At 34.1% G+C, this 19459-nt stretch overlaps 1 protein-coding gene across 4 annotated transcripts in view; it reads right to left on the bottom strand.

Moving 5' to 3' along the window:
- Window positions 1-1335: 1335 nt before the first annotated feature.
- The window catches only part of Sema2a (Semaphorin 2a), a 175773-nt gene continuing 157649 nt past the window's right edge, over window positions 1336-19459 (bottom strand). For all 4 annotated transcript variants that reach the window (XM_088199387.1, XM_088199384.1, XM_088199385.1 and 1 more), the window contains exons 11-16: window positions 7721-7821; window positions 6643-6815; window positions 6378-6569; window positions 6182-6316; window positions 6000-6108; window positions 1336-1925 (exon numbers count right to left, since the gene is read on the bottom strand). In XM_088199387.1, the coding sequence (XP_088055513.1) occupies window positions 1869-1925; window positions 6000-6108; window positions 6182-6316; window positions 6378-6569; window positions 6643-6815; window positions 7721-7821 (767 nt within the window). In that variant the 3' untranslated portion in view covers window positions 1336-1868. The remainder of the gene's footprint in view (window positions 1926-5999; window positions 6109-6181; window positions 6317-6377; window positions 6570-6642; window positions 6816-7720; window positions 7822-19459) is intronic.

Below are 19459 nucleotides of genomic sequence, written 5' to 3'. Positions count from 1 at the left end.
GTAGCTCGTTCACTCTAAATTGGTTTATGGGGATTAAATTCAAAGACAATTTTTTTTAAATATTATTTATTGGTTCAATTTCAACTAAAATTTGTTCACATGCGGACGTGAACTAGAGACCGATACCATTCTTCTCCAAGAAACATCCTTCGCAGTCACATAACACTATAATAATAAACGAAACGAAATCTCCTTATAAAAATCACTCGATCTCTGACAAACGTTGTAATGTCGCAAGATTATTTTCTCAAAAAAAAGTATATATATACCCTTCTCAAGCGTGTATTTTATTAATATAAAAAAATCTGTACAGCGTCCACTTTTTATTTTACTTTATTTTGAAATTCGATTACGGTACGTTATACCTAGTCAATTATCAACTATGTTCGTTAATCATATATGTATATTTATATCTAGAAAATTATTGCGCAACGAATCATCCTTAATTGCCGAGTTATTAAAATAATTTACATTTATATAATACATAATATGTATAATATATTTATAATATCTCTTGGACAGTAATCATACATGTTAAGCGAAAGCCGAGGCTTTAAAACGTGATGCAGTTTTATATCGTAAATGTAGATGAAACTACGGTAGAACTGATGATCAGTTAGTATCTACAATGATTGTTTTATGCAATTACGATGAGATATCAATCGAGAGCGGCTCGTCCCGAAACTGCGGCACGGTAGTCCCGCAGCTCCGTTCGCGAGCCGTCGCTGATATTAACACTATTTATACAATTCATATATAGATTTCCTCTAAATACAATCGACTATTCACCTGCGTACGTACATATAGAGACACTAGTTTTATCGTTATTTAATACTATAGTAAACATTATTAAATTTAAAAAATATTAATCACAGTCATGAAAGTTACCACAGGCCCGAGCACTAGGGCCGTTAATTTATTATTTGATTAAGTATAATTATGTCGCGAAATAATGGCAAGAGTAAAAACGGCAGGTATTCCAAAAAATGCAATACTGTACGGTCACTTAGATTAAGTTTTAAAACAAAACTGATTCCATTATACAATAATGAAAACATGATCTATAAAAAAGATATAAAATATCTATGAGTCGATATAGCGGATGCGGTGTCACTGGACAGTAGGCGTACGATGTTTTGCAGCCACTCGTTTGACATTTTACTTTAGTTGTATTAAGTTAATACATATTGCTTTATAACTTTGTATTAAAAAAATCGGATATGCAGTCTGAAAGTGAAATAGCATAATCGATCTTCAGTGCGATATTTGTACTAAATAAATTTTGTTAAATTTTAAGAATCAGCAAACAACAACAAACAATTATTCATATCACTATTTTTCCTTGTATATTTAAAAAACCTGTTGTTGAAAAATATTGCGCCGCAAATAAACCTCATTATTTTATTTAGATAAAATTGCAGCTTTTCTATGTCATAGTTTTTCGACCCCTTGCGTATTTGTCAAACGTGTAGACGCATCTTTATATCGTAAACGCCGACTGAATCCAGATACACCGTTTCATATATTTACTTATCATATATACACATGTACTTCTGATATACACTCAAGCGAATGTAGAACAAAATATTGTTCTTAAAAATTTGTCAAGTAGGATATGTTTCAATTCATATAAATGTGACACGCGTTGTGTGTTTTTTTTTATTTATTTTTATTATATCCGATCGTCACTCTTTATACTTGGACCACTTCGATTGTACATCCACTTTTAAGTTTTTTTTAATCAGTCACTTTTTTTAGCACAGTGTGGCTCAACGGCCAATGTCGATAGCCCAAACTAGGAACGGTATCGGGATGCAACTGATGGGAATCACCGACACGAACATCAGGTAGAACATTTGCAGCAGCTATCACACCACTTCGTTGGGGTGGGCGTTCTGGTTCGAGTCGTTTTGCCGCGCGCATTGCTGAAAAGAAGAAGAAGAAATTATGAAGATGTCATAAAAATCAAACACATGGTCGAATAAGAAACATTGTAATTATTGAATTGAGTTGAAAAGTTCTAAATTAAACACATTTAAGCGACATATTTAAAAAAAGTTCTAACTTTTACCCTTTATTTTTGCACACTTTATCATAATTCATGCAATAAATTCTTTAAATAATATTATGTATAAATATATTAGATTAATAAATTAAAGTGATTTTTGGGCTTGAAATATAATTTATATTATAAAATAATAATATTACATGGCTTGTTTCATGGCCCTTTTAAGTTCCCAAAACTTAGGACGGAATAGCGTAGTCCGTAACGTCTCAGATTAGTGACTCTGAGGTTGCGGGTTCGAGCCCCGGCAGCAGTACTCGAGTTTTTATTTATAAAAATGCGCTAAATTAAAAAAAAACCGGCCACAGCTGCAGTGAAATATTGATTATAAATTGTATAGCCCATAATAATTTATAATAAATAATATAGAGGTCACCGAGTCTGGTGGTTAATACATTTGTAGGTATACATTATGTCTGATTGACTTATTCAGTTGGTACAGATTTGCCCGTTGTAACGCATTGAGTTTACGCCTGTCAGGTTACAATGGAAGATTCATTAAAAAAAAATAAAAAATAAAAATACTAGCGATTTTCTAAATGTCATTCGCGGTTAAAGGGTTAAGGGTTAAAAATTATCTTTTTGATATTTTTTTATGAAGTTGATATATTAACATCTTAAGGATCGATATGGTATTAGATAAAAATATAAGTTTATTTATAATTCAAGGTAGAATAATAATTATAAAAATATACACTGATTTATTTTCGTGAAATATAATGTAAATATGTTTTTTTTAATTATTTACAAATTTAAAGCAAATACAAGATCTCAAAGTGTATCACAGAAGTTTAGTTTAGCACCAATATATGTAATATTAATGCTGTGATAATTAATAATTAAGAAGTAAAAATGTTCATACATATATATCTACTAGTGAAAATGTGTTTGTACAATACTTCACTAGTGAAAATATATCTACACCAAAAAATACAAATGCACTGTAGCATTTGTACATTACATGTAAATAAATAATGAAAAGTATGTAAATGTATATACATATTACTGTCTGCCAGATAAATTATATTTTCACTGGTAAAAATATTAGGGGTACACAAAAGAAAGGACGTTTTTATACTGAGTAACTTATTTGTTGTTCGGGTCGCATGTTTTTCTTTCGATACTATTTGGATTAACATCTGGAGAGTGCGTTACGAACATAACAACAAAAAAACATCCCAAGTTTCAATGGAAAATTTCGTTCTGAGTAAGATGTTTTTAGGAACTATTATGATGTATGAATTTCACAAAAAAAAAAAATCAGCAATTGTGCCGTCTATGGTTCGTCAATTTAAAAAATGGTTCAAATGATTTAAATCTGTACATTTTTTTTGAAGACAATCCTAGAAGCTTGGGAAGGTGTATGAGTTATACACGCACTAAGCGACGAGAACAAAGTGACGCGCCTGCCTCATACAAATTAATGCTCTCGGATAGAAAACAGTTGCTCACCCTCCACATTCTCCCGATATAGAACCATCAGTCTACCATTTATATAAGTCTCAACAACTTAATATTTTAACTCACAGTCAGTCAGTTTTTACAAATGTGGTATTAAAAATTTGCCTTATCGAGGGAAGAAGGCTGTATCTGTTGATCGAGATTATTTTGAAAAATAATATCGTGAATTTGATATTAGAAAAATACTTTTCATAAAAAAAACGTCTTTTCTTTTGGGTACCCCTAATATTATATTAGACATAACGATAAAGGGTAGATTTCCAGAAACAAATTAAAAAACATATATGTTTGGTATATGTAGGTTTTAAATATTTTTTATCACAATTTACAATTAGCTCTCGTTTTGTAGATGTAGACTTTTTTAATGGAATTTAGTTTATATTTAATTTTTATAATATATTATATTTGTTATTATTTTTAATTATCAACTAATTAAATAAAAAAAATAATAAATAATATATTACTCTATAGATTCTAGTATACATATACATTTATTTTGATTTTTAATTAATTAAATTCAATACAAAATATTATAAATATAATTTCAGCATATGTATAAATTTGTTTGCTTATTATTTTAAATATACCTGATTAATTCAATTTTAAACAAATTTTAATAAGTTAATATATTTCAATAAAAATAGTTGATTTAAAAAAAATTAAAAACAATTAGGAATAAATTTAAACAATTAACATTTTTTATTTATTTTTTAAATTTAAATTTAGTTTAATGTTAGTTTATTAAATTTTAATTTAGATGTTTAGGAAGAGTAGTAATATTATTTCTAGATTTTTTACATTGATTTGTTTTTGTCTAAGTATAGCTATTATAAGCATCATTTAGTTGAAATCACACAAAATCAGTTTTTCTACAAAAATTTGCTTACATGTAAAATCATGGGTTGTTTTTTAGAATTTTATATACATATGTTACACCGAATCGTAGAAATTGCTCATTTAGCGCAATAGCGCATAATTCAATAAAATTGCAAGCCCGTTGCTTCATTCATGTATTAAGCGAATTACCTTCCGAATGCGTGTATTGGATAGGACTTGATTTGCTTATTTTGTGCATTGAGCGCTCCGGTAGTAATTTTCGTAAATAGACCAAATGTCACTTTATAATATAAAAATAAATCAATCATGAACTACGGTGATGTTTACCATCACTTAAAATGCCAAAAAGTCTTAAACTATAAATATGACGATGTATAAATTTTATCAAGATGTATTTTCACAATTTATATAGTGGGGGTATGGTTGATTTTTAATCTCTTATGGTGTAACTGTTGGACGAGTTAGGTGCGATAGTGGCGCTTCAGTGGCGTTTTTCGTAACTAAACCAAATGTCATTTGTTTGTATGAAAATTCATTTTTAAAATAATCAATAACAACAGTGATGACAAAAAATCTAGAACCATAAATATTATGACGACGTTCAAATTTTATTAACAGGTATTTTAGACAGGCTAGGTGCTCAGAGCGAGTTTTGATCAGAACCGTGAATACCCCCCATGATTCATTGCATTCATCGGGTCTTTACTATTCTGACCAACGATCGCTCGCACCTAACCCGTCCAACAATATTATGAAACACTTCTTATAGTTAATATTTATATTATTTTATTAAATTAAAATATATCTACCAATCTCCCGGCGTCAGTTACACTTTACAGGTGCAAACAAGTTGCACCCCTTAATACATATCAAAAGTAACATTTGGCTTAGTTACAAAAAGCAACGGGCTTGTACTTGTTCCATTTCACGCAATAAGCGATTTCATCCATTCGTTGTAACATATGCAAGTAAATAAGTAATATATATATATATAAATATATATATATATATATATATATATATATATATATATATATATATATATATATATATATATATATATATATATATATATATATATATATATATATATATATATTTATATATATCCATATTATATTTTTTAAAGCTTAAGATATTATAAAAATAAAAGCACGATCAAATAAAGAATGATTTAGACGAATCAGCAAAATTTTCATCGATGAGTCACTCCTTATCTCCACGTAATTTTGTTTTTTGTCACAATATATACAGCACGAATTATATATGTATATAGAAAATACCGTGCAAAATTATTGTACGGTAATAATCGGAGAGCTCTGATTTGTGGACCGAAGGAAGATATTTCAGTATTTTAGACACATTGTCAGTAGACTTACAAATACTCCTTAATTAAATACATATTGAAAGTGACTAGAAGCTATAATGTTGCAGCCAAATTATGGAGCAATATGCGTGATTCGAGATTTTATTTGAGTGATAATCAGAGAATTTCTGATTTAGAAATAGGGACGTCATTTTTTTTTAATATTTCTATTTCAAAAATATTCATAGTATTTAATTGAATGACATGCATTTTTCTCGCTAATTTCAAGGGAGGGAAATGACGTAGAGTAAATGTATATGTACAACTTACGTCTTGCTTCCTCTCCCACGACTTCATGGCAGATTTGTACTTCTCGAACTCGTGACACCAATTGGAGTATATCTTTTGGTATTCGTTGCTCTTCTCCGGCGGAGAACACCTGTAAAGAGGAGACGTGTTATCGTTTGTTCGTTTTGTTAGCGAGGGCGAGCGAGCGTGAGCGATTGTCGCACCTGTGAGAGTCGACTGTGATGTTGTAGCTGCAGAGCAAAGATCCGCCCAGCCAGCAGTCGTATCTTCCGGCGTCTGCTTCGGTGGCTGCGATTATGAGCAAGCCGTGCTCCGAAGTCTCGATGTACTTGTCGGGACTGTAATAGAGACGTCGTTTTATAGGAACATAAATGGAATATTGCCGCAAAAATATTTTACCTGAATACGATCTGATAGCGGCCCTTCTCCTTCGAGTAATGGAACCACGTGACCGACTGGGGCTGCAGCACCTCCGGCATCTTGACGAAGCTACCCAAATGGAGACTCTGCCCCCACGTGACGGTGATGCTCTTCTTCACAATGGACGAGTCGCAAATGTCCGCCGTGTCGTTGGCCACGTCTTGGAGCAGCCTGAGGGGACAGCCGACGTTTTAATCGCGACCCTCGACGGCGACACAGATACGAGGTAATTAACAGCACTCACCCCGGCTGATACGATCGACACGTGTTGGTGTCCTTGTCCCATCCGCAGTAGGGGTCCCTCACGCATCGCAGGCAGCTGTCGTATCTGCGGGCGCACATCACCAGGGAGATCTGCCTAACCCTTCTGTCGGACCCCACGTATAGCGAGCCGTACTGCTTGGATACTTCCATAACCTTTAACGAAGCAACGCACGATTCATTTCAAATGCAATATTAGCAACGTGGAATAGTCACTGTATTGAATAATAGATAGAAGAGATGGCCAAACTTTAAGAAATTTGAATTTGCGACGTTTTGGCCACCCTTACTATGTATCATGTAGGTTTATTTTTTTTATATATAAAGTGAATTTTTATAAATCAAAAAATCGAGTCTGTTGCGAGGACTCGAATCAGTGGCTTCCAGGTTATCAGTCTAGACTAGCGATACTGAACCTGTGGCTCGACAAACTTTTATGCGCGGCCCAATACTCATAATCATTACCAAAATGGCAGTTTTTGAGGAAAAACGGAATGACACCGATTATTCATTCGCGCTAGTCACCTGACCTGGCCCCCTGTGACATTTTTTGTTCCCTAGACTCAAAAGAGACATGAAAAGAAAATGTAGAAGAGGTAAAATAAAAATCGCTGAAAGGGTTAAAATACATATCATTATCTGAGTTCCAGAACGGTTTTGAGCAATGGAAAAAACGTTTGGAAAAGTGCATATTGGTCAATGGAGAGTACTTTGAAGGTGATCTAAATTTGGTGTAAAAATATTGAAAAATAAAAAAATTATAAGGAAAGTCTCGTTATTTTTGGGTCCCTCTAGTACGCGTGCGTGTGAAATAAAAATAAATGAATAATTAAAAAGTTTTATTTTTAAATTTTTATATCATGCTAACACCAACAAAAAAAGTTTGAGTATGACTGGTTTAGTCTACCTTAAGGACTACAGTATGAAAGCCTTAGTTAAAAATTTAAGTAGATTTTATCGAAAAACAACGACCCAACTCTTTAGAACGTTAGTAACTACATCCAGAAGGGTCCGATTGATATCTGGCTCACTCGAAAATTATTTAAAAATGTCATAAATACCTGAATGGGTTCCCCCGGAGTGACGTCGAAGATGTCCAAGAGCGTCGAATGTGTCTCTCCATTTCGCATCCACTGTACAATTTTGTGAACCTTGCCATCGTCTGCAACAAAGAAGAAAGAGAAGGGATGAGTCACGTCCAACGTAGGAGAAGAGCGCGTGTCCGGCCGCCCCTAGCGCATAAATCAAAACTCAGCGGCTATTCTTTAAATTGCCCATATAAAATATTAACGCGCTATGAAACAATGGTCAGAATCGTGCATTCGAATCGAGCGAAGGGATACATTGTGTCGACTGACCGACTCGTCCCTCGTCAAATGACCCTACATAATAGCTCAGACTTTTATTTATTTAAAAGTGCGAATTCAATAGCAGGTCTGAATTTAATATAGTTTTAGAATTCGATAAAAATATGAAGTATTTTGTTTTGTCATTAAGTTTAAAAAACCATTATTAATTGCTCTCTGTGCCAATGTTAAAATTGCATTCAGAGAAGTAAAAGACGGTGTAGTCATAATTAACGTAATTTCGTAATTCTCTTTAAACTCCCCGGTCATGGTCAGGCACAATGCCACAATACCGCGATAACAGTTGTGAATTCACATTGAATTTCACACATCAGATTTAATATTGGATACATTAATCCCCGGTAGGGTGCACCCTCTCCCCACCGCAACGGCGGCCACAACTCACGCGGTGCACCTTCATGTCGCAAAGCCGTACGCGCGGTCGGGCCATTGAATTCGTCTGGGAAAAAGCCGTTCTAATTTATTATATCGACTACCGTAATTACTGTGTATATGGGTGGACCCTTTGTCCGAAAGCAAAATGTGATAATCCTGCCGAAAAAAAAGCTGCGGCGACCCCACCGCGCCGACGCCCTTCGTCTAATTGTCGCGGATTAGTTATAAGGGTCGTGTCCTTTGGGATGAGCGCATATGTCTAAGCACGGCGGTCACGTACCTACAGAGCTAAGTTCCTAGACAGGATCGCGGTCTAAGCTCTCGGGCCACTGCCGTAAATATTCCGGACGGGGAGGCCAACTTTTCGGCCCTAAAACTATGTTTACCATTAACTACTAACATATTTAAACGAGAAATTCGAATTTATATTTCCTGAATTTCTCTATCATCTATAAGAGTCGAAAAAAATCTGACGGAGTATCACATCATGTCTGAACTTGTGTATTTCTAAGGAATTTTAAGTGTGGCCGAAAACCCGTATTGTCGATTTGTCGGCGTTCGCAGCTTTTGGGCTTTTCTTATGGCTCCCTTTGGCACATTTTGCATTTGCACTTGCAGCTAAGCCCGTATAAAATTTATATAACACAATAACTGAAGCTCATAGACCAACAGATTGGGTGTTAGAGCAGCAGGAAGTTGATGCTGATTTTTCAAAGAAAATCTTCTTCTCTGATGAGGCACATTTACACCTCTCTGGGTATGTTAATAAGCAAAATTACAAAATATGAGGCGAGGTAGATCTTTCATGATTCACTAGAGACCATTACATGCCCAAAAAGTGACCGTTTGGTGCACATTGTGGTCAGACGGCATCATTGGGCTTTACTTTTTTAAAACTATGAAGGTTGGACTGTAAGAGTCAATGATGAGCGCTATAAATTTTTGACATGAAATCGAAGATATTGATGTAGAAGACATGGGGTGAACATGTCACACATTGGGTGCAACGTTGGATGTTTTGCGTGAAAAGTTTCAAGGTCGCATTATTTCACGCTTTGTTGACGTCAGTTGGCCATGCATTGGATGTTTTTATGGGGTTAAGTTAAGAGCCGTGTCTACGACGACAAACAAAAGTAAAAACCAACATCCGCCATATTATAGCTAAGGTACCACCCGAAATGTACGAAAAATTTAAGGATCGGCTGCTATTTAATTGATATTATATTGTATTAATTAAATACATCCAATGTTCGAGTAATAAGAAAATCTGAAATTTGTGTGTGTATGTTTGATTTAGATCATATCTACGCAGACAAACATGAAATGTTGGAACACCTAAAAACCCACATCTGCCAAGCTATAACTAATCGAAACCGAAGAAGCCAAGGTGTGTTTGTCGGCCATAGAAGCAAATAATCACCGTTTTCATAGTCTGGTATTGAAGAGTAATGGTGTGAATACTTTTTAAAGCGAAAAGTACCAATCTGACAATCATTAAAGAAATAAAAAAATCTAGTTATTTGCACACATTATCGGCGAGATGGATTTAGTAAATCAAGTCGGTAACTAGCTCAACTATTGTGGAGGATTATAGAAGTGAGACCCTCGACGATGAGTTAATCGCGCGCAGAATATTGATAAGCCATTAATAACGACAGCTCTATTCGATTAGAGTTAGCTTCTATTGTATTCTTCGATGAAAGCTATAGAGGTTCTCGATTCGGCCGATTCTCCGTTCCGCATAACGGACCGCAACTTTGAGCAGCGCAGCCTCGAGGCACGCGAAAAAAGCTCTCTCTCTCTCCACATATGTATGTATGTAGTGGTAGTTTGAGCACACATGGGAATCGAACACGGTATACACCGGCTTTGTTTCTGAGACTTGATTGCCGTTAATTTGATTGGCGGATACGTGATCCGACGTTCTCTCTCTCTCTCTCTTCGACCGCAACGCAATGGGGAGAAGAATCGTCGGTTGCTAAACGTTGAATGTTTAATATTGGCCGTGTAATGCCCGGGATATAAAAGTACTGACATAAAAGTGTGGCGTGCAATTTGCGGTGGGACTGCTATTGTTTAGTGCGGGATTGTAAGCAGACCACGTATTTACAGGATCGCTTTAGTGCCGGGACGCGCGTCCCGTAACCCCACACACACACACCTACACCGTCCAAATTGATTTCGTCCTCGAACGGTGTTTTAATATTTTAATCCTGCACCGTTGCACCCTCGCCCCAAACGAAACAATAAGGATAAATCATGTGCACCTTCATGCCGCAAAGCCATAGTGAACTATAGAATTGATATGGGAAAAGGTCACGATTACTGTTTCTGCTGGAAATTTTCCTAAAAATTATATTTTAATTAATTTATATTGAATTATAATACATATTTGATTCAGGTGTTAGAATATAACGAAGATGTTAATAGTGATACTGAATTATTCACATCTTCATATTATATTAAGGTTTGAATAACATTATCGCATTGTGTGATAATCAATTTCTTAGAATCGCTGAACTATTTTTAGCAACGTTAGGATTAAATTTGATCAGTGAAAGTTTGATATTATTAACTGTAGTGGCGTAGTTCTAAAAAAATAAGTACAGGGACGCTACCCTCTTTTGAGTGATCAATGAGATTTTAGTTTATATTAAACTAAATTTTTTTTATAATTATATTGAACTTATTTCATTGATTATTCAATTAATTAAAATAAAATGAGAAAGCAGTAGCAAAAAACTAAATCTCCGCAATTAAAAACTTTGACTGATGATATTCGCGATAAAATTCAGAGCATCAAAAGCGAAATGCGGTCGCCTCAACTTGAAAACTTAAAACTAGAAGATAATTCATTATGGAAAGTAATTAAATCGCTTAAAATAATTACACAGAAATCCCACGCTTAAAAACTGAAACAGATCAGGATAAGGTAAAGATGTAATTATAAAATAAAACTGAAAGCGAAGTGAATAGATCAATAAGAAAAATAGATATCCGCGGTAGTATCACGGGAATTTAAAATGTTATTAAAAAAGTCCTGGAATAAATAAATTAGATTGTGACACGTTGATTAAACAGCTTCCTGTAATTTGCGAAACGTATATTTTCTGTTCAAACTAATGAAGTTCTAAAACTAATTATAGTTATAGAACTTTCATTACGTCAAGTCCAAAATATTTTTCTCGACAATAAACAGAAGAAGAAGTACAGACAGATGTTACATCTCGCATATTGCTTTATAGTTTATCTGCACTTCGATATTACATGTTTTAAAAATATATTCTTACTGATATTACAAAACACTTATAATATGAGAGTATTGATCAAAGAATTTTTAAACCGAATTTTGGTCAATAGGAGGGCGCAAAAACAATTATCACTTCTCAGAAGTCAAAAATTCACGTCAAAAGCAATAAAATCGTGTCGGTGCCGTCGTAGTGGGAACGCTCGGTAACGAGCGTTACCACTGCGACGGCGACGGCACGATTTTATTGCTTTTGACGTGGATTTTTGACTTCTGAGAAGTGATAATTGTTTTTTGCGTTCTTCTATTGGGCAAAATTCGGTTTACATGTTCCTCAATAAATTTGTAATATTATTATCAAAGTCGTAGTGTGAACGCCAGATTACCGAGCGTTCCCACTGCGACGGCGACGGCACGATTTTATTGCTTTTGACGTGAATTTTTGACTTCTGAGAAGTGATAATTGCATTTTTCGCTCTCCTATTGATCAAAATTTGGTTTATATGTTCCTCATTTAATGTATAATATTAATATAAACTTCGTAGTATAATACGTATTCACTATTTTATTGATTTTGCCGGCATGATTTTATTGCTTTTGACATGGATTTTTGCCTTTTGAGAAGTGATATTTGTATTTTGCGCTCTTCTATTAGTTAAAATTCAGTTTATATGTTCCCCATTTGATTTGTAATATTATTTAAAAAGTCATAGTGTGATCACCAGATTACTGAGCGTTTCAACTGTGACGGCGACGGCACGATTTTATTGCTTTTGACGTGGATTTTTGACATCTGGGAAGGGATATTTCACGCGTCATTACCATCCTAATATTAAAGTAATAAAACCTTTTACAATTTGAGCGAAAGAAAAATAAAAGTAGAATAAATCATAAATAGAAATTTGTGAAGCAGTAAAAAAAATGTAAATTCAATCAGTCACGGTTTTGACTTCTTCAAATATTAATATTACAATAAATTAGGATTAAGAGCTTCGCAGGAAGATCTCCAAAACAACGAAGCAACCAAGTTACTTATATTTCTTTGTGCATACAACTTTTTTATAATGCATTTTGATATGACGATTAAAAACTTTCTATAATAAGCTCAGTCAATAAATGTATTTATATTTATCTGAAAGCTATTTAATACAATAATAACTATAAGGTGCAAAAATAATTAGCAAGACTAGTGAATAGTGAAAAAAAAGTTTTAAACTCGTATTCGCAAGATAGTAAAGAATGGATTATTGTTGCCACAATATTATAAAAAATAGTGATAAGATTAAATATAACTAAAACGATAGAAGTATTGCTCTGAAAGTCCTGGGTTCGAATCCCTTATGAAAACATAAAATACCTAAACACAAATTGCTTTGATGCAGTTAAGCATGTTAAAGGTCTATAGCATTAGGTTTGTTTAATTTTGTATGTGTTATATTTTTTATATAATTTTTTTTTATTTTTAAAATTTGTAAAATGGTATTATATTTCCGATCGATAATCACAGATTAGGTTAGATTTTACAAATCTCACGTATGAATATCGTGATGATTAATTAAAAGCGAGCTAAATCGTACATAGGTATTGAAAAGTTTCTAATAATGAAGCATTTTAGGTAATAGAATATCAGGTAAGTATTTTAGATGTCGTTTTAATGTTTTTATTTCGCGTTTTAATGCACGATAATATTAATCTTAGTTCATATTCAGATGCATAAATTAACACATTATGGTCTATTTTCTCGCGGTAGAGATACTTCGCGGTCAGTTCCGTTCACGCGTTTATGAGGGCTAAAAATTATGTAACTTAAGCTTGTAAAAGTATTGTGTGAAAATAATAATTATTTAAACCTTTATCAAAAATAACAAAATATACATTTATAATTATTTTGCTAGCGTGAAAAAATCTACAACCACATCAAGGTTTATATTTAGTAAACCACTGTAATTATTGTAATAAAACTGAAGTTTTAGTGGCTCTTAGAAACCTGCAGGTAGTTCAGTCTGAGAATGCTATCCGGAGAGTACTCGAATAAATAAAATAAACTGTTCAACGTACCGCGTAAATAAGCCGAAACAGAAATCTGAAATTTACATTTTATCCCATGACTTTGATTTATGTGGCGGAAACTCGGGTGTTCACCCCGGATGTATTTAATAAAATAAAAATAGGCAAAATTGCCATCGTAAGAGAGACAACGGGGAAGATGTTATAAAATTCGAACGTTACGAAGATTGAGGAGCGCTCGTGAGTTCTGACGCCGAATGAAACAAAGTTACCGCAAAAGTTATCCATCAGATTTGGCGATCTCAGTTTAAACGTTTCGCGTTATAGAAATCAATAAAAGGCGTCCTTGGCGAACGAGAGCCGATCGGTATCTCCGCAAAGAGAAGGAAATTCGGTTCGGTAAATCGAACCGATAGGGCCAATTCATCAGCGCCGTGCAGCGAAAAGTTCGCTCGTTCTCCGCATGGGTCGTTTAAGCGAGCGTAATGCTACAGTCGTTACCGGTAAACGATACCGAACCCCTTTTGTCGTAGACCTTTACGACTGTGTACGCTGTATCTGCCTCCGTCGTTGCCTGCCGCTGAGGGGACTTTTATTTTATTTGCACCGACGATGTTAAATTACCTAGCGCGAGATTTCGACAAAAATTGAAAGTAAAAGTTTCAACGATACATTTTTATTTACAATATAGATAAACTTTTGTTTCTTTAATGAAACATAATGAAAAACTGTGATCGGTTTATCTGTATCATACAGTTATAAAATAGGAAGGAGGAGGAGTATAGGTAATATGAATATAATCAAACATATTTCTTCAATATCCGTCCAACAAAGTTTTATCTATGGCATCTAAGAGTTTATTAAGTTTTAATAATACATTTTTAAAAACATATTCCTGTAGGGGAATTGTTGTCGTACTTCGGTAGATACTGCAACAATTGCTACGCGTGTATAATGCAAAGACAGAAAGGAGGGAAAAGTGCACGCAACCTCCTTATTAAATATTAAAGAATCTGTTCCGGGCCTCTCCCCTTTATTGCTTTATTTATCCAGAATTTTGGTCGTCTTGGGACATTTCACTTCGCCCCGTGTCTCCGCGCGTTATTACTTCAATTAGGAAGTGCACCGACTTTCGGCCGATTTTATCAAATATTTACAAGCGGCGGGTAAAAGTTCGGCCGTAACCTATCGAATTCGAACGCGCCATAAAATCCATAGTCATTTTTTATACGATCTCTTCTCCAGCCGATAAAATATTACGAGGGATTTGACGCGAGTCGGCGTGCGACGGAGATACGCTAACCCACACCTACCACCGAAAAGAAATACATTTTTATCGGATTTGTTACGGTTTGTTTCGACTCGCTACCTAAACGGTCGAACGATTTCCTTAAAGGCGCAATAACATCATAGAATTTGATTTTCTTTTATCGACTTTAACCGAAGTCATTTGAACTTCGGAAACACCTAGCCTATTAACTTTACTCTAAAAGGTACTCAAACTAAATTTTACATTATATTCTCCCACTACAAATATATTTACAAGGTTCGGTGATTATTCCGGACACGAATTTTGCAGACAGGTTTTTGCGGACACGATCATTCCGTTAATTGCAACATTCAACTCGGTAGTTAAAGATACAAAAATCTTGAATTTTTATTTAAATATAATATTAAAAATATTTTCTCCGAAATAATCAATGTCCGCAAAAATCCTGTCCGGAAAAATGAATGTCCGCAAATGTCCGGAAAAATTGTGTCCGGAAAAAATGTCCGCAAAATTTGTGTCCGGAATAACCTGTCCGGAAAATTCCGAGCTGCCTACACAAAGACAATATTTATCTCTCCGTATGTGTGTACATTATATATAAAATTCATTAAAAATGAATAAAGACTTCACACATATACAGCCTTAAAATCCTACCATAAAATTATCAATATACGTATCAGCCTTAAACCTCGTTTTTTCCCCCAAAAATTTCGTAATAAAATCAATTTCTAAAAAAACTGATCAACCTAACAAATATTGTACAGCTTTGTGGGAATAACGTGTTATGCATAAGCAAGCGAGGCATACAGATTAGGGATTTCAATAACGAAGTATATTTTCAAAACCAGTAATTCGGTATTTTTAATATTCAATATCAAAATACCTTTTGATAAACTATGAAAAATGTAACATTACAAATTAAAATGCAAGATATGGTTTATACATACTGTGTTTAGAGATAAGGGGGTTCAAAACTAGGCGACACTGACGTGACGGTGGCGTAGGACAACATATTCTTTGGTGGACCTCGACGGAAAGACGACGACCGGTGCCGCCTCGTTTTATAAAGTAATACTTATAATGTAGATGCGATAATTTTGGAATAGATGCAAAAAATAAAAATCAATATGTACAGTAGACCCTCCAATAACACGGTAAATTGGGGACGTGTCTATTTGGGTCACCGTTACTTTATGTGTGAGGAAGTCAAAGGTTGATAACTCACCACATACGCCTGATTTGTATGTACTTAAAGTCAAAATGTATGAGTATTTTCTAGTCCCCCAACTACACGCACATAAATAGCACGTCTCTAATTTACCGTGTTATTGGGGGGTCTGCTGTAATTTACTAATGCGCAATAGACATTCACAAAACTGTTTAAGAACGGATCCTGATTTTCAAAGATGAAATTATAAAGCATAATTTCTAGTGCTTAATTTTATTTCTATTTTTTTTTATAAAAATATGTGATTTTTCGGTTAAATGTTCTAAAAGCAAATATTTTTATTTTTGTTGTTAATTATTTATTTAAAAAAGAGAGAAGAAAATAATGTTACTTTTTTAAACAACTTTTGAAAAATAGTTCAGGCATGAAATATGAAATATATTTACGAATATTATATTATATAGAGATACTTTTGAGAATAATTCATCATATATTATAATATATTGTAGCTTAGGCCTGTCAAATTCGCGGCTCACAGTAAATTTTAAACGGCATATTGTCATTCTCATCTCGAGGATATTCAGCGCCCCGGGCAAAAAGGTCATTTCATAAATTTTTCGTTAACGGATGCTGGTGGGAGTTAATAAAAAACAAAAGAACAACTTCCTTAAGCATCCCTAATTAAAGAAAAAAAATTTGCGGTCCACATAAATTTAAATCTTGTATTTTTAGCTTATATTAATGATCGAGTTTTACAGGCCTGTTTGAAAAAATTATACCACTAAGCATATAAACTAAAAAAATATGTAGTTTACATAGAAATACCACGTTCATACGAGTTGTATTATTTAGACAATATTAATTGTTGAATTTCAATCTAGTAACAATATTATCTGATCGATCTTTTATCAATCAATTGAGTCACATATAAGAAATACAGTGGTGGTCACATGTAAAAAAATTGTCACAGTGAGATAAGGGGTGACTCATGGATAGAAAATTCTATCCATGAGTCGAGTGAGGACGAGGAAAGACCAAATCAGCGCCCACAGAGACTGCTCCCTTTAGAGCTGCACCGTGTAATTGTAAAAGTATTTATTATGTTCGTATAATATAGATGATATGATTTTTACAAAGCGGATAAGCCTTGAATACTACCAGTAACGACATTTTTCATACTATTGTGATTTTCTAAGCGTTTATGGAGAGTGTAAACAATCGATAGGAATGCAAAGAGGAGCATAGTACTCTCGCTCATGCGAGGGAAAGGTGACGCCGTAACAAAGGGGAGGCGCGCAGAATGTTAAATATTTAATAAGGGTTAAATATTTTTGTAGCTGGAGAGCGACACCTCGCGAGATACGAATGGCAATATTATACAAATTGAAGAGGGAGCGAGTTAATTAAAAAGTGTCATACGCAGTCACGCAGCGGGGTAGTTTTGCGGGGGCTCGTTAGGCCTCCGACAACAGACATAATTGTATTAGGGACCACCTCGCGCGGATTAACCGCAGAACATACCTGACTGGAATCAAACTACACCCTCACGACGTTCTTTCGACGCTATCTGATTACAGGGACAAGATATGCAATAACATCATATCAATAAAGGGTGCGACAGTCTAACCGGAAGATAGGGACAGCGGTTGTTTGAATAAGGCTCATTTATTGTACGCTAGTTCCGTTTCCGTTCCATATTCACTGCATAAACATGAACGGTTTTTTAAAAAAGATTTTATATTGTCGTTTTCGAAGCGTAGTTCATTTCTATACTCTTCACAAAATAACTTTCAATTGTGCTGATTTTATTTTTGAAACAAAAGGAAGCTGTATTCAAGTCAGGCTTTAGCATAAAAGTAACATAATAGAGGACTTGATCTTCTATATCTAATAGTCTAAGCTTTTTCTGCAGGGATTATCTAACTTAATATACTCACTAATAAAAACATCAATAATATTATACTGATTTTCCCTCTAGCATTTTTTTTTTGTTTATTTTGGTAGACTAGTTATAGGCAAAAATATAATACGATTAAGATTTATTTAGTGTTGTTTAAAACGCCAAAATAAAACTAGATATTAAAAATGAAATCTTACTTTAGGAAATAAATTCGTGAAAATTTTGTATTATACAACCTATGTTTGAATATCTGACAAAGGATTCGAAGCAGCTAGAATTGATACGAATTTCTCTTTTTAAATCTTCTTTTTCTGTTTTCAATGTCTAGTCGTTACGAAGCGGCATTCGCGTTTGGAAGTAATTCCACACAAATCGACGAAGGTGATATATGCGTATTTTGAAGCAAGTTTTTTGAAAAATTAGGCAATCGAGAGTTTGCATTGTCAAAATGAAATTTGTCATAATTCACGGGTGAACATATCGGGACGATGATTACGGCCGATTCATAAATCCAATTCGAAAAGCAAACACACCGGCGAGTGGGTGGGTGGGTGTGTAATTTATTTTTGTTATACGTTTCGGATCCGGTTATATTTTACGAGCGCTGACATGTTAATACGGGCCTTCCAATGCGCAAACTTTCGCGATTAAAAACGTTTTTTTTAATTTTATTTTCCTCTCAAATACGCAAAAAATATTAAAAATAAATACACACGGAAAACGTTGTATATAAAGAATTATTTTCTATACTGTGCGATTCTGTTTCCATAAAATCAAAATAAACTTTAATAATTATGGCATAAATTAGAGCATTAATTAAATGGCAATAAAAACTGTAGTTGTATTGACTGTGTGAAGAACGATTTATTTGGCTACAAGTTAGGCGGTCCTCTACAACATTTATTATTTGGTGGACCACGACGGGAGTGCCTTGACCACCGCACGGTGGGGTATTTGCTCGATCTGGGCGGCCAAAAGTCGATTATGAAAATTTAAGCGCAGGTAAAAAAAAAGTTACTCTGTAAAGCTGATAATTTTGGACATAATAATCAACAATTCTCCCACTCCTTGCATAACGCTAGCCACCCACGATCGGTCAGAAGTCAGTCATCCCTTCGAGTGCACGCATCGTTTTCTCGGCGTCGATTGCATACTCGTACATTGGACAATTATCATTATTTTATTTGAGTACAGCTAAAAATCCAAACCATTGATTCTGATAAAGCAGGTAAGTGTTTCTACGTTTCATAGCTCTTTGTTGCAGTTGTTGTTATATTAAACACACAATAATGTTTTGAATAAGTACCATTTTTTAGTACTTTTTCCTATTTTTTTTTCTAATATTGCATTCATTAGTTATATTTTCCACCACTTTTTTAAGTAGGTTTAAATACAATATAAAGCTTAAATCTTTCTCTTAATGATACATGTAAAATTGGCTGCAGATTTTTGTGGTTTTTAACACA

This window comes from Plectrocnemia conspersa, unplaced genomic scaffold (genome assembly GCF_051122295.1).
Source record: "Plectrocnemia conspersa isolate PC_06_02 unplaced genomic scaffold, ASM5112229v1 ptg000012l, whole genome shotgun sequence".
Lineage (NCBI taxonomy): Eukaryota > Metazoa > Arthropoda > Insecta > Trichoptera > Polycentropodidae > Plectrocnemia > Plectrocnemia conspersa.
The sequence above is the reverse complement of the archived record's forward strand: the minus strand, read 5'-3'. Positions and strand labels throughout refer to the sequence as shown.